Here is a 16,621-nt window from a genome sequence, read left to right as displayed (position 1 = left end):
GCATCCTGCATTTCCCTGGGATGGCAGCCTCACACACCTCTCCGGCTGCACGGAAGCAGCTTGACACTTTCTCACCTCAGGGATTATACCAATGGTGTCATGACCGGAAGTGCTGCCCAGCTGCAAGTCCCCGGCAGTGTGTTCTCCACAGGCAGTCCGCGTGATTTTTAGATGTAACCCTGACTATATGACAATCCTGTTTAAAACCTGTAATGGCTTCCACATGGAAGAAGGATCTGCTCTCAGACTCTGGTGCACAATGGGTCCCGTGGACTTCGTCTCCCTCCGTGCTCCCATCACTCATGTGCTCAGCGACTCCGGCTGTTTTTGTCTCAGGGCCGTTAAGGTTCCCATTCCTTCTGCTTTAAAGGTTCTTTCCCCAGAATTTCACATGGCTTCCTCTTCCTCACTCTTTGGGTCTTAGTCAAATAGCCTCCTGTCAGCAAGGTCTTCCTTGTCACCCTCAGGAATGCCATATGCTTTTCTTCCACACCACCCCCTACGTTGTTCCCACACTATCCTCTCCGATGGCATTTGTCAATATTGAAATTATCTTACTCGTTTGTTGTTATTTTCTCTCTTTGTCTAACATCTTGGCTACCAAGATACATATTCCCTGTGCCAGGAACACAGTAGGTGCTCATTAATTCTGTATTGGATGAATATTGAAATATTGAGTTTCTCCTGGGTTCAACAACAGTAGAATATATGTATATTTAAGTAGGCTTCATGCCCCAATACGGGGCTTGAACTCATGACCCTGAGATCAAGACCTGAGCTGAGATCAAGAGTCAGAGGCCTAACTGACTGAGCTACCCAGTCATCCCCAGAGTAGAATATTTAAAAAAAAATTTTTTTAATGTTCATTCATTTTCGAGAGAAAGACAGAGAATGAGCAGGGGAGGGGCAGAGAGAGAGAGAGAGACAGACAGACAGACAGACAGAATCCAAAGGAGGCTCCAGGCTCTGAGCTGTCGGCACAGAGACTGACGCTGGGCTAAAACTCATGAACCCCAAGATCATGACCTGAGCCAAAGTCAGACACTTAACCGACTGAGCCCCCCAGCTGCCCCCCAGAGTAGAATGTTTTCAAAAATAGCTGAAGAAGAATTGATAGACACCTTTTGGGGGGAAATTTAGATTTCCTTGTCTGGTGAGAATGTGCTCTTATGTTTTGCAGGAAGGTCATCAAAACGGCTCTGATCTAGAGGAAGTCATTTGTATCCTTTTCTCCAATAGGACAATTTGACAAAGGGACTGGACCTGACTCAGCCTGAGCTGGAGGAGATATCCTGGTGTTGCTCTTCCAGGTGGGTGGGGAACAGGCAGCTGTATGGGTCACGCTTGAGCCGGGAACCTGCTGGTATTCATCCAGAAGAAAGGCAACCCGGGAGGCCATGGCTGAGTGGATTTTAGCACACGAAGTCTGGCCATCGTTTTCTTCTGTCCAGTTACAGTGATGCAGATTTGTATAGTGTTTCCATTGTTCCTCTGTGAGAAGCTCAAACTGCTACAAGGAAAATAAGAAAAGAAAGAGAGGACAATTTACCATATTTGTGCCAAATAACTAAGCCAGACTTGTGGGAAAGGTACTCATGGGCAGGGAATTCTCTAGAGTGGGCTCTGTGAGCTAGCAGGAGCTTCTGGAAGTGACTAAGCCACACTAGCTCAAAAAGCTGTGTTTCTTATTCTCTTTGGGGAAATGGCTAATAATATTTATCTCTTATTTACAAGGCAGGAGGAAAGATTGGCATAGGAATTAGATGACCTGAGTTCTAATCCTGCACTGCCATCAGCTAGGCAGCCACGTGGCCTTGGGCCAAGTGATGCACTTTTCTGGGCTTCAGTTTCTTTATATTTAAAATAGAGGCATTGGCACATAACCCTAGCATCTGAAATGAATGTGCAATCAGGTTTTGATTTAACGCATCCCTCCTATGGTGGGCAGGATGTGATCAATCTTCACACCCCACTGCCTCGTACCAATAGAATCTCGTCTTTGATTTGCCGAGCCCGGTCTCCTAACTGAAACTCCAGCTCCTCCACCTGCTGCCGCAGGGCCTGGCGTAGAGTCTGCAGTTGCTCTGCCTCTTCCCTGCATGGAAAGAATAGAAAATCACCAAATTTCACATCACCTCCAAGCGCAGTCCTCCATCGTCCCTCTCAAGATGGAGGTCACTCCTCTGACATTTCTTTTCTTTTCTCTTCTCTTCTTTTCTCTTCTCCTCTTTTCTTTTTTCTTTCCTTTTCTTTTCTTTTCAGTTTATTTATTTATTTAGAGAGAGAGAGAGAGAGAGAGAAGAATCCCAAGCAGGCTCCGCAAGGTCGGCGTGGAGCTCAAGGCAGGTCTCAAACCCACAAACCATGAGATCATGACCTGAGTTGAAACCGAGAGTCCGAAGCTTAACCGACTAGTCACCCAGGTGCCTCACTCCTCTGGCATTTCTTAAAAGGGAATGTCACCTTCTTTATTTGTATCAGTTGCAGACATAGGTATATTACCAGGGCAGGTTTTCTTTCTTTTAAAATGTTTTTTTTTTTTTAAATTTATTTATTTTTGATAGACAGAGCTTGAGCAGGGGAGGGGCAGAGAAAGAGAGAGACACAGGACCAGAAGCAGGCTCCAGGCTCTGAGCTGTCAGCGCAGAGCCCAACGCGGGGCTCGAACCCACAAACCATGGGATCATGACCTGAGCTGAAGTCGGATGCTCAACCAACTGAGCCACCCAGGCGCCCCAGGTTTCCTTTCTTTTTTAAACAACTCTATTGCAGAATAATTTGCATCCCACAAAATTTACCTATTTTAACAGTATACTACAATGATTTTTAGTAAAGTTGCCAAGTGATATCTCTCACCACCAGGCAGTTTAGGAATGCTTCCATCTGCCCCATAAAAGCTGTGCCCCTTAACAGTTGAACCCTATTCCCACCCTTCAGGACCAGGCAATGGCTAATCTACTTTTGGGATATATGCTTGTAATCTATGTGAAAATAATGCAGATTTCCAACATTTACATTTGCATAAGTCCCATTGACATCAATTGAAGATATCCTGCTGGCCACCCCTCTTCCCAGCTGACTGCCCATCCTCTGACTTCAAATAGCCTTGGCCTTAAAGAGTAAGTGTTGCTATCTAGCAAATAGCTCTCACTGACTCCCACTGAGAAAGCAAAGGACAAGAACAGGAAAGCAAAGGAAAAGGACTCATTTCTCATTAATCCTGCTCCCTGGTGCTCATCTGTCCTGCCCTGATTACCTTTCCTTGCTCCAGGTGTGTGGGCTGCTACTTTTATGACTCTCTTCAATAATTACCTTTCCTCCTCTGACATGTCCCTGTAAAAGAGTGCCTGCTGTCCTGTAAGGTGCCGTTCAATTTCCTCTAAATGCTCCCGGAAACACTGGCACACCGTCTTCATGGCTTCCATCTCCTGGACTGTGCACTGAGAACAATTAGAAAAGAGCTGAGAAGGGAGTCCTTCCTGATTCACTGCAAGAGCTCACCATGGCCGAGCCTGCCTTCCCACCTGGGCTCCCTGGTCTGCAGTGGAGCCCTATTGCTAATGTGTGGGGGAGAAAAGAGGGAAAGGCCAGCCTTTGGCTTCTCCAGGCTAGTGGAGGCAATACTGGTCTGGGACAGAAGAGCAGCTGTTATAGGACGGCCCTTGGTGGCATCGTGTCCCAGAGACAGAAAGGCTGTCTGGAGGACTAGGTGATGTGGGGGTGCAAGGATGTAGATAAGGGAGAGCAGTAGACAAACGCCCAGAGCGAGGGCTTGTGCTTAGAAAAGTTGAGTCTTGTTAAATCTTGTTTAATGTGGGTGCTGAATACTGCCTCACTCTGAATCTCAATAACATTGAACACATCTGTCTGGATGGTATGTGTTTGATTAGAGAGAGTCTGCTTAGAATATTTTTTTATTAGTCTTAGCCCTGCTTAACCACAATCCCTGGTGGTGAAATCTGCAGGATCAGCTCCATGTAGCTAACAAGCTCATCTGGAGTAAGGCAGACATAGATGAGGCATCCTACTCTCTTCATGAAGTGAATCTAGAATTGAACTCTGTCTATTCTCCCTATCCTGCTCCTTATTGCTCCTGATGTGAATCGTTCTTTAAATCGTACTTTCTCTGCATGACTGTGCTTCTGCCTTGGTTTCCTAATTTATGTATCTTCCCGCAGCCCTGAAGCCCAGTCCATTTGTCAGGAACCTCACGATTTGCTGAATTTTTACTAGTTACCCGCCTAGTTTTCCAGCCCAGGTTGGATCATGCTTTGAATAGATGCATGATCCAGAACCCCAGCATCTCCATCCATCTGACTTTAAGTGACATTAATGCTTTTTAGGCTGTAATGCTCTCTCTCCCAGGCCTGGTAGAGCTTCTGGAAAGCTCTTTAATTTTTTTTTTAATGTTTATTTATTTTTGAGATACCAAGAGAGACAGAGCATGAGGATGGGGGGCAGGCAGAGAGAGGAGATACAGAATCTGAAGCAGGCTTCAGGCTCTGAGCTGTCAGTACAGAGCCCATATGGGGCTTGAACTCACGAATGGTGAGATCATGACCTGAGCCGAAGTCGGATGCTGAACTGACTCAGCCACCCAGGCACCCCTGGAAAGCTCTTTAAAAGAAGCTGATTTTTATGGCAGCCCTCTTTCAACTTCCTCTTATTCCTTCCACAGAGACTGGTCTTACAACTGTGTTAATTCCTCTTAGCCCTGTTTTTAGGAAGTCTCAGATTTCTTACTCTTGTCCCCAAAACGCCATGGTCAAATCCTGGCAGCCTCATGGTTATTTTTACTGAAATTGTCATAATGGATATACTTTCCTTCAAGTGATGTTTTTCTACTGAAAACTCCTCATCATTTTGCTTTGAGAGTTCAGTTTTGATTCCGTCCTCTAATATTTTTATATGAAAAACATACTTTACATGGCAAAACTCTCAAATTACTTTGGCTTCAGTGTGAGTACATTCGAACCAGGTAGAGGAGTCTTTGAACTGTTATTGATGTTGACAAGCATGCTTGAAAGGTGACCTCAGTAGGGCTCTTGAAACCAGAAAAATCTTAGAGGTCACGGAGGGCTCTTATTATAGAGAAGTGCTCTGAAACGGAATGGCAAACTGACTTGTCCAAGGTCAAAAAAGGGCAGATTTCAAGCCCAGGTATCCTGATTCATTTATTCTCTTCTCAAGATCTAACTGAGTTATAGCAGGGATTATTAACTACAGTGTAGCTGGACACAGGGAGAAGTTATTCGTTTCTTAAGAGTGAGTTGTTTGAATGGTCCTAATTGACAAGTTCTAGGGATGGTGAGGCCAGGGGCATGGAAATATGGCGCTCAAGTAGGCTGAGCATTAGAGACATTAAATATTATGCTTCATCTAGTTATTTTAGGGTAACCCTTTGTGATTGGAAGGCATGCAGGGCTGGAATTTAGGAATAACTGATGGCCATTTGGTCCCTCAGAAGGGAGTGATGCGGAAGATTCTGAAACACTGCCATCTTCTGGTCATTTGGAAATACTAAAGCTACATTTCAGCTCTAGAACAGGTATAGAAGTAGTTTCAGAGAAAAGGAAAAATTTCGGCAAGGAAAACAAAAAAGAAGTTGTTTTGAACTCTTTTTTCCAATATAAGTGTTGGGTTATTAACCCAAGGTTAATTGAAGGTCTACTTTGACGACCCAAGCCCATTAAAACAGACTTTAACTTCAATAGTAAGAGCAACAGCACCAGAAAACATTGAAACTTCACTTTTGAGTTGGCTCTGATTACTTTCTACGTTCTGTGTATGCTTCCTTTTTATTTAAATCTAAATAATAAACATTATAGAAGCATTTTCTAATATCTAAAAATCTTTTTCAGATAATATCATTTTCTTTCCTGGAGAGTTTTTTTTAAATTAATAAATTATTATGAAGAATTCACACACATATATAAGAATTAATCATACCTACAAACCATTATTTTAGATGACCCACAGGACAACAAAAATGGAATATGCCAATTAGTCAAATGAGTCTCTGCACAGTTGCATATTTCTCTGTAAGGGGATGAGATGGGGATTTTTCTGAGTCTTTTATCTAAAATTGCAGTTACTTTCAAAGCGCAGTTGGAACTTCCATTGACAGGTAAGAGATAGTACCTATCCCTGCCTATAATCTTCATGTGGTTCAAGATCCATTTTCCAGATAATTTTTTTTTATAAATAATTTTTGTAGTCCTAGCTAGCACTTAGCATCTGATTTAGAGACATTTTTCTCCAGAATATTTTTCAGGCCTTACAAACCCAGACTCACCCACCATAGATGGCTTTTCTCTTCATTCTTGAGTTTGTTCTTCAGTTTAAGTAGCCTCCTCTCATGGGTGAATGCATTCCCCCATTTTTACTTGCTTTTCTGCAAGTGTGTGTGTGTGCATGTGTGTATACCCGCACGTAAGTATAATAATGCACGTGTGTGTTGATTATTTTCTTTGAATGTATGTTTGTGGTTCCTTGAATCTAAATATGGAGAAATGCACTATCATCTAATAAAACCTGACATGTCATGCATTTCAGGATGTATAATGTCAGATCAAGTTGTTGTAAAAATAGCATCAAAATTTTTTTTTTAATGTTTATTTTTGAAGGAGAAAGAGACAGAGTATGAGCGGGAGAGGGACAGAGAGAGCGGGAGATGCAGAATCTGAAGCAGGCTCCAGGCTCCCAGCTGTCAGCACAGAGCCCTACATGGGGCTTGAACCCATGAGATCATCACCTGAGCTGAAGTTGGACTCTTAACTGACTGAGGCACCCAGGCGCCCCCTCATTTTTTTTTTTTTTTTTTTTTTTGGATAATTGTGAATTCTAGGAGGAGAGCAGGCTAAGGTAATGTGAGACAAGGTTTTAGAAGACATGAGCTGGTTGTATGGACACTCTCATTTAAACGCCTACTCATTTGAAAGCCACACACAAGTCTAAAGATGGTCATTGTGCATAATGAGATGCAAAACCCCTGTATTTTCTGCAGAAGTGCTGATGTCTCATAGTGTCAAGTGAAGAGAAAGGTCTATTTCCAGTTGCCAGATCTCTCCACACAGCTGGGTCTACGTGGGCCCAAGGTCATCTGTTAACACCAGCTAGAGAAATGAGGAGGGCTCTGTCTGCATGGAGGGTCACTCACCCGTGGAGGTGGCCCAGGCTTAATCGGTGGTCCTCGTTCTAATCAGTGTCTTCCTGCCTGGCTTCCAGAGCCAGTCCTTATCCTGTACCTGGCTCTGAGCTTCCCCCCATGCTATGTCTCAGAAGCAGCCATACAATTAGCATTTTCTAGGGCTTTCTGTGTGCTGGGCACTGTTTTGAGTGCCTGAGTGTGCTGAGTGCTTCACAAGCAATCTCTCACTTAACCTAAAACAAGCCTGTGTTGGTGGCATGAACAGTCTCCCTATTTTACAAAACAGGCTCAGAAAGCGTTCATACCTTGTGCTAGATTATTCAGCTAAGTGAATTTAGGACAGAGAACTGTTCAGTCAGACTGAATTGGAGATAAGTACAGATGCGTTACTGTTTATAACCTTACACATGACTTTATTGTTCTAGATCCCTCTGTAAATGGGGATTAATAATGAAATTTGCCTCCTTACTTCAGAAGGTGATTGATTGGACGCATCAGATAAGAAGAAATTTGAGGGCATATATGGTAAGCTATAAAACACTTTACAGAGGGGCGCCTGGGTGGCTCGGTCGGTTGAGCGTCCGACTTCGGCTCAGGTCATGATCTCACGGTCTGTGAGTTCGAGCCCCGCATCAGGCTCTGTGCTGACCGCTTTACAGATACTACTCATGATCTGAGATAGAAAGGCATGCCCTCAGTGCCCGCATTCAGGAGGCCTGAACATTACCCCCAACGTGGTATCGCCCCATCTGTCTTCCTGTCTTTGCAGAGATGAATACTTACTGAACACAACTCCCTCACTGTAGTGTCCTGAAGGACGTTCAAAGTCTTCATGAACTGGGCCTCCAGATGATTATGGAAGCATGGGCAGTGCCTACAGGCTGAGGGCACAGGGTTGGGGCTCTGCCTCTCTGAGTGGCAGTGCGAACAGTGATGACAGCAGACACAGCAGTGAGCGGGTACGGCATGGCTGATGCCAGCTGGGTAGATACGAGGGAAGCCTGTGTCTAGAGAGGCAGATTTGGTGAGACTTGGGGCCGAACAGCAATGCCAGGGCCTAGGCTCACGTATATAGGTCTGAATGGAAACATCACTGCACTGTCTTGATTCTGTCTCCAGTCCTGGTTCTGTTGTGGGGACAGGGTCACACAGAGTGCATTCTAAAGTTGTTCCTTTAGAATCAGTCCCCAGAGCCACAGCATTCTGAGCAGCTGATGCCAGATTGGAGGACATCTGGACTGTCACAGCCTTGGAGCTCACAGTGTTTGAGTCAGCGTTTGGAGGAAGGTTTTCCATCTCAGGTTCTGCCCTAGGTGGTATTTGACCCAAAGCACTAAATGTTGGCTTTGCTTGGGGAGTATCTCCAGCCAGTGTGCCTAGGTGGGGAATGGACTTTTTGGATATTTGAATGAGGTCAACTGTATAGGGCATGATGTTACTGGGCTTGGGGACGTGCTGTGGTGGACTTTCTCCCATCGGTAAGATACTGTTGGTGTCAGAATGAGTTTTACTGCCTTCTTCTTCGGTTGGGGCCTCAGAGTCAACATGGAGGAACTTGTGAGCAGGTTCAATTCCAGGTGATCTTTGGAACTCGCAGCAGTGGCTTTGCACATGTATTTCCCCAGGCCCCTCAGGCTTCAGCAACCCGTCCTTCATTTTTGCGATATGGGTCGCCATAAACCCCAGAGGACAATCACATGTAGAGGTGACTGTGCCCACCACAGTCTCACATGCAGTTGGGGGCATGGGTGGGGACTGCCTCACTTGGCTCCCTTTCCCCGAGCGCTCTCCCCCTCTGGTGGTCCTGTGAAGGGCACTATCTGGAGTCAGTGGCCGTGGCGGCTCCTCCATATCCTCAAACTGAGACTCTTTCTCCGCCATTTGTATCGAGGCCTTTTCTTCCAAGAGACTCCAGCCTTGATATGGAAAGGATGTGCCCACCGTACCCTTGTAATCAGACTCATCTGACTCTGGTTGGCAGCCCTGGGGTGAGACTGCATGCTGGCTCTGATCCCTTGGCTGTCTACATCCATCCTCAGCAGGACTCTGGCTGCTTGGCAAGGAAGGCATCTGTGTGAGAAACCAGGATAAAGGCAAATGGGTCGGGAGGGTGGTGGAAGCACTCGGTTTAAGAAGTGGGTGCATCTGGGGCACCTGGGTGGCTCAGTCTGTTAAGCGTCTGACTCTTCATCTTGGCTCAGGTCATGATCTCACGGTTCATGGGTTTGAGCCCCACCTCTGGCTCCGAGCTGCAGACCCTGCTTTAGATTTTCTCTCTTTCTCTCTCTCTCTCTCTCTCTGCCCCTCCTCAGCTCACACACACGCACTCTGTCTCTGTCTCTTGGGAAAAAAAAAAATGTGTGTGTCGTTTCTTTATCATTACCATTGACTTAGGAGTCAGGAGATCAGGGTTACAAATTCAGGTTTATGTTAGTTTACTACTTTAACTGGGACCTTCTCTCTAGGAGGCTCACCTTCCTTATTTAGCAAAGTCAAAAGAAAAAAAAAAAGGAAAGGAATGCTAAGCTTTATGGCACCTTGCTTTTTTTTTATTTGTTTAATGTTTATTTATTTTTGAGAGAGACAGAGTGTTGAGTGGGGGAGGGGTAGAGAGAGAGGGAGACACAGAATCTGAAGCAGGCTTGGAGCTGTCAGCAAGGAGCCCGAGGCAGGGCTCGAACTCAAGGACTGCTAGATCATGACCTGAGCTCAACTGGCTGAGCCCCCCAGGTGTCCCTATGGCACCTTGTTTATTGTGACTTCATCGTCCCCTGTCCCTTTGGTGCCTAGGGTGCATATCTTCTAAGGGCTGGTTGCTCTTTTCCAAATGTGGCAGCGTGTAATCTACTAATCTTTCTTTTTACTCCTATTCCAGCCCTCCAGGGACTTTCTACCTGCAGGGGCAGTGGTTCTGGTGGTTCATCCAGGAACCCGCTGCTGTCAGACTGGCAGCTGTTTTCTCTGTTCACTGTGGCACCTGTGGAAAGAAATAAAGAGGCCTGGAGTAAGTGAAGGGAAATAGGCTGTCAACAGGACTGAGCTCAAACCCCCTCTGTGCCTGACATGCCGTAGATCCTCATAAATGCCCAATGCAGAAATGTAGATGAAGGAGGGAATTACAAGGATTTACTTTATCGATTGTCAGAGGGCCTATGGAAAATTGTGCCACTGGTTTCCTGATACAAGGAGTAAAAACATGAAATAAAGTAAAAAGAACTACCATCTCTTAAAACTAAATAACAAATGATTGTGATGCGTCTTGACTAAGGGGTAGAAAATCCAGCAGGAAATGGATATATCTTAAATGCCACGCTGATAAAACAATAACAAACAAAATGTATATATCTGTGTGTATATATTTTGCAATGAACTGAATATTATGGCCCCCAAAAGTCATATGTTGAAATCCTAACCCCCACGGTGATGGTATTAAGAGGTGGGGCCTTCAGGAAGTGATCAGGAAATGAGAGCCGAGGTCTCATTAATAGAGTTAGTACCTTATAAAAAAGACCCCAGAGAGGAGAGCCCCCTTGTCCCTTCCACCATGCAGGAACACAGTGAGAAGGTGACCATCTGTGGACCAGGAAGTGGCTCTTCACCAGGCACTGAAATGGCCCAGCACCTTGATCTTGAACTTCTAGCCTCCAGAACTAGGAGAAATTCATTTCTGTTGTTTATAAGCCACTCAATGTGTGGTATTCTGTTATAGCAGCCCTAACTGACTAAGACATGTATATCTTCTTTATTTTTTTTTTTTAACGAAATGTTAGATAAGAACCTAGCTAGCTTCATCTGGACTCTCTATGACTACAAGTCTGTGCTCATGTTTTAGACTGCTTCTCTTGTCATTGCAATAGGCTGGAAGGGGCAGAGAAAGAACAGTGTTAAGTGAGGGCAGATAACAACTTTGTAAACATAAGCGTCTGGAAATTCTAAATCTATTTGAACTTTTTGCATAGATATGTTACATTAGCGGGGGTGGGGGATATGGGTGGCTACTAGAGGATCAACTTGCTAAAGATTAAATTGTAGGATTTTTTTGCTGCTCTTTAATAAGAAATGCTTTATGGGGTTAGAAGAGGAAGTCACCTGGGCAGAGGGCATTTGGAGAATAGCCCTTCTTCTACAAGAAGCAGAAAGAGGAGCCTCATTTGTCCTAGGAGAAAGGTTGGGTGTGGGTCTGGGGAGTGGGGTTGTTGATGGATGTCATGCTTGGCTATTTGGTATCTAAGTGAGAAACAGGGAATTTACCTTTGCTTGAAGCACTAGCTGCTGCAGAGGAGTTAAAAGCAAAAAGCACACAAACAAGCAGTCCAACCTCTGCTTAAGTGTTCTGGATCCAGCCCTCAAGGGAAGCCCTGCTAATAAGGGTAGCAGCACCTCATCTCCTTCTAGGACTCTCTCCCACCAGTCTTAACTGCCCATCTGTCTGAACAGAGATAATTGGTGGAGATGTGGTTCCAGAGGTGGTCGCCCCAACCCAAATTCCAACTATCCCATCCTGGGGTCAGAGTAAAGAGAAAGAAGCTTAGCTTTGTAGAATCTAAGTTTATAAATTCCATATTCTTTAATTCAGCCTCCATTAAAGTGAAAATCTAAAAATCAGAGACTGTAAGTTTTTTTTTTAATATGAAATTTATTGTCAGGTTGGTTTCCATACAACACCCAGTGCTCATCCTAACAGGTGCCCTCCTCAATGCCCATTACCCATCCTCCCCTCCCTCCCACCCCCCATCAACCCTTAGTTTATTCTCAGTTTTTAACAGTCTCTTATGGCTTGCCTCCCTCCCTCTCTAACTTTTTTTTTCTTCCCCTCCCCCACGGTCTTCTGTTAAGTTTCTCAGGATCCACATAAGAGTGAAAACATATGGCATCTATCCTTCTCTGTATGACTTATTTCACTTAGCATAACACTCTCCAGTTCCATCCACGTTGCTACAAAAGGCCAGATTTCATTCTTTCTCATTGCCAAGTAGTATTCCATTGTGCATATAAACCACAATTTCTTTATCCATTCATCAGTTGATGGATATTTAGGCTCTTTCCATAATTTGGCTATTGTTGAAAGTGCTGCTATAAACATTGGGGTACAGGTGCATCAGCACTCCTGTATCCCTTGGGTAAATTCCTAGCAGTGCTATTGCTGGGTCATAGGGTAGATCTATTTTTAATTTTTTGAAGAACCTCCACACTGTTTTCCAGAGGGGTTGCACCAGTTTGCATTCCTACCAACAGTGCAAGAGGGTTCCCATTTCTCCACATCCTCTCTAGCATCTATAGTCTCCTTATTTGTTCATTTTAGCCACTCTGACCAGCGAGAGGTGGTATCTCAGTGTGGTTTTGATTTGTATTTCCCTGCTGAGGAGTGATGTTGAGCATCTTTTCATGTGCTTATTGGCCATCTGGATGTCTTCTTTAGAGAAGTGTCTATTCATGTTTTCTTCCCATTTCTTCACTGGATTATTTGTTTTTTTGGGTGTGGAGTTTGGGGAGTTCTTTATAGATTTTGGATACTAGCCCTTTAATATGAGACTGTAAGTTTTTAATAGCTTAAACCTAGAGCGATGGGAGAAAATTTGAGAAAACAATGTCTTTGACCTTGCTGTTACCTCTTATTCTATAGTTAAGGGTAAAACATGGAAAATGGTTTCTGGTTATAGACTTAAAGAAGACTTCTGCTTCTGGCAAGCTGGAGTAATAAGAACTATATTTCCCTCCCCTGAAACAACTAAAAAACTGGACAAGGTATGTGAAAAAATGGTTTCAAGAGTACAGGCATCAGATAATTAAAAATGGCTGTAGCTGTCCCTGAAAGGCAGGAACAAATAATGTGGGCCCTATGATCACTCAGCTTCCTGCCTTGAGATGGTTTGCAGGCTGTGGTGTAGGGAGGGAGGGCAGACCCAGGCAGAACCTGGCAGACTCTCTAAGTTGAAAAGATAAAACTAAGAGTCTGGAATGGCTGAGCCAGCTGGAGTTTGCAGGGAAGAGTGGAAGAGAGGAGAGATCTTCACAAAGAGATGACTCACAGAAACCCCCCTTAGTATTTACCAGAGGGGCTGATCAGCTCCTGAGGAAACACCAAAGACTAGGGAAAGAATCACTGGAAAGGATTAGAAGACACAGTGCCTACCACTCATGCAGGCCTGGAATAGTGCAATGCTTCCATCAGCCAGATTCCCAAGCCTCACAATTCTCAGAGCACTGGTGAGGCAGAGTACTCAGAAGGTCTTACTTCAGGAGTGAGGACCAATTTCCCCCACATCACAAATCCTAAAAGTGAGAGTTGAAAGGATCAAACTGGTTCCCAGTAACTCAGCTGTGTCCCAGACCTAAGCTCAAGCATATTTATGGAAATAGAGTAATATCTAGCACCCACAAAGTAAAATCTACAATATCTGGCATCTAACAAAAAATATCAGGCATGTAAAGAAGCAGAAAAGTATGACCCATGTGAGGAAAACAACCCAATAAACTGAAACTGACACAGATGTTAGAATCACCTACCAGGATAATGGTCTGACTATGGTCCATATGTTTAAGAAGCTAGAAGAAAGATTAAATATGATAAGGAGGAGACTGCTAGATATTAAAAAATACCCAAATAGAAATTCCAAAAATGAAAACTACAATGTCTCAGGTAAAATACATATTGGGTGGAATTAACAGCATTTTAGAAATTGCCGGAGAAAAAATACATGAAATTGAAGACATAGCAGTAGAAAGTATCCCTAATACAAAATAGACATTATAGCTTTCAGCCTTTTGCTAAGATCAAGTGTAAAAAGCAGAGATTAAAGAAAAATTTCTTTAAATCAAAAGAGCATCTGTGAGCCATGGGACAAGCCAAGTAATGGAACATGTAGGTCATTGGAATATCCCAAAGAGGAGGGGGTGCACTGGAAGAAATGTTTCAAAAAAAAGTTTCTTTCAAGATGTTCAACAAACCCCAAGCACAAGAAATATATACCAAGAAGAAAACTGTACCAAGGTACATCAAAGTGAAATTTTCCAACACAAATGATGAAGAGAAAAGTCTTAAAATCAGCCAGAAACAAAAAGACACATTATACACAAAGGAAACAAAGTTAAGGAAGGCAGAGAGTTTCTCCCTGGAAACGATCTAAGTGAGAAGACAGTGGAGTGACATCATTACAGTGCTGCAAGAAAAAAAGGTGCAGGTAAGTTTTAAAGACTTTTTTTAATTCTCTAAATCTTTTAAAATAACAACTAACTCTTTAAACAAAACACACTAACAGTGTAGTGTGAGGTTTATAACAAAGACCTAGGAGAGTAAAACAAACGAACCAACAATCACCTGTTATAAAATTGAGTAGTTTATATGGAAGGAACTCCCTGTGAAGTTTCCCTTTAACTATGAGGTACAATCTTTACAGAGACCTTAGCCTGGGTAACAGAATACTTGTTTACTTGTTGACAAAGGAAATAGTGTATACCTGTTGTATATTTATTATAGGAAATTTACTTGTGTAATATTTACAGAATATGGTAGAATATTTAAGACTTCACTGCTCTTGTTATAATTAACTCAACCAATATTAAAACTCTTCTAGAGTTTTAGTTTTTTAGTCTTCTAGGCTCTTAGTTTTGTCTTTCAAATCACCTTTTTTTCTTCTTATATCAACTATGGGTATGAAATAAATGATGATTAGGGCAGAAACCTTTCAAACTCTCAATGCAGAATGTCAAATACTTTTTTGGTACCACCCAAGGGCCCTGATCACTTTGGCTGGGGCCTCTCCACTGACTAGCCCTCCAGAGTGGATGGCTGATCGTCAAGAGTTTTCTACACAAGACTCCTGTTCCAGTTTACATGCTTTGGGACCCACATTCTACTTAGCCCCCAGAACCACTTTGCAGTAGACAGAGCATGGGACAGGAGAAAGCAAGAAGGGACTGATTTTTACCGCTCACTCTCTGTCCTCATACCATGTAAACGTTAAAGGGCCCAGAGATATTCGATAGCTGGGTTGAACCTTGCTGAAGGACGGACAAAACAGTTGGAACCTCTTCCTCTTTCTATATGTTTTGGTGCAAGATTTGCACCGCAAGCTGTGAAGGACTCCAGGTACATCATTAGTCTTTGAACTTACTAGATAATCCCTAACCAATTACTATTATTGCGTATAAGCTTCATATAAAATGGTTGCTATTCCTCTTCTTACAAGTCTAAGATGAAATTGTGCATTCAAGTACTAGAACAAAATTCTATGTTGGGGTTCATTCCTCCATATGCTGGTTGGTCCATATCAATCTGGTCCAAATGGAAATAACCACTAACATGAAGGGCCTCTAAAAGGTAAAAAGAGTAATTTCCTCTAAGATGGATGTTTAAAAATTATAACCGTTACCTTCAGTTAATTTAAAGCACAACAAACAAAAACAACAAAAATAACCTCTGAAACTCATTTAAGTGTATTTGTGAAACAACCAGATTTTGAGAGTTTTTCTTTGATGGTGAGATCAAATGGTGGAATTGGGCATAGTTCTCCCAGGAATAGAGGCTTGTTTATCTTGTATTTTAGAAGTCAAATATATGCATCTGAATCATTTAGAAAGAGTCACCAAGCAAAATGTGGGCCAGTTTACAGATGGTTTAGTTTCTTCAGAAAACTAAAAATCTTTCTTGCCTATAAACCACCTTTTCAGCAACTAGACAATAAACATCTTGAAATTGGGTTTGCAAAATTCTAAATATTCCCTTAAGGTTGTAGCAATTAAATGATACAAAGGGTGAGAAACTTCCCCACCCAGGGTGGCTACAATAGATCAATAGATGATGAAACAAACAGACAAATTCAAATGTGTTTGTTTGTTACTCCTATGTCCTCACACTTAATAAGTGATATGGAGAGCAAGACTTATGGGAAGACAGTTTGGCCTCTGGTGGGAGTGATGGAAGTACTACCAGCACCCCCAGGCCAACCCAGCTCAGTTGCTGAAACCATCTAGGCCAGGTTTGGGAGAACTTTAGAAGCCTCATCACCTACAATGGAATTTTCCACAGACTCTTAATATGCCCAAGAACTACAGCTCCTCCGTAATTCACTAGGTTGGGGCCTTGACTTCCCACCTTACCTCTACCTACCAGTCTTTTTCTCCTAGCTAGATCTTATTATTCAAACCCTCCACTACGGGAGGGATGCTGTTCCAAACCACCATCAGCCATCTTATGGGTTTGTCATGCCCCTTTTAGACTGCTGGGTCCCCCACTCTGCCAATCCCATAGCTCAAGGGGGCTAACTTCGCTACATCATATGTTACTGAGATCCATACAGGTCCCATAACTGAGTCATTTAGAAAATCTGGAACCAGATCTACTAGATTCAGATTCTGACTCTCTCATTTATTAGTTGTGTGATCTAGGGCACGCCATTTATGCTCTCTGAATGTTTCATCATGGGAAAAAGAATAAATGTGGTAATGATAGATTACTTGTGGGTTGTGATG

The 16,621-nt window shown here is 43.3% G+C and overlaps 1 protein-coding gene across 3 annotated transcripts in view; it reads right to left on the bottom strand.

Moving 5' to 3' along the window:
• Positions 1-616: 616 nt before the first annotated feature.
• ITPRID1 (ITPR interacting domain containing 1) overlaps positions 617-16,621 on the bottom strand; it is a 103,769-nt gene continuing 87,764 nt past the window's right edge. For 2 of the 3 annotated variants that reach the window (XM_019443741.2, XM_019443740.2), the window contains 5 exons: positions 10,045-10,127; positions 7,934-9,220; positions 3,313-3,440; positions 1,984-2,095; positions 617-1,510 (listed from right to left, as the gene is read on the bottom strand). In XM_019443741.2, the coding sequence (XP_019299286.2) occupies positions 1,205-1,510; positions 1,984-2,095; positions 3,313-3,440; positions 7,934-9,220; positions 10,045-10,127 (1,916 nt within the window). In that variant the 3' untranslated portion in view covers positions 617-1,204. The remainder of the gene's footprint in view (positions 1,511-1,983; positions 2,096-3,312; positions 3,441-7,933; positions 9,221-10,044; positions 10,128-16,621) is intronic. The other variant, XM_053897534.1, reaches the window with a different exon arrangement.

This window comes from Panthera pardus, unplaced genomic scaffold, assembly GCF_024362965.1.
Source record: "Panthera pardus isolate Hobbes unplaced genomic scaffold, ASM2436296v1 HiC_scaffold_8, whole genome shotgun sequence".
NCBI lineage: Eukaryota > Metazoa > Chordata > Mammalia > Carnivora > Felidae > Panthera > Panthera pardus.
This window is presented reverse-complemented; position numbering and strand designations above follow the sequence as displayed.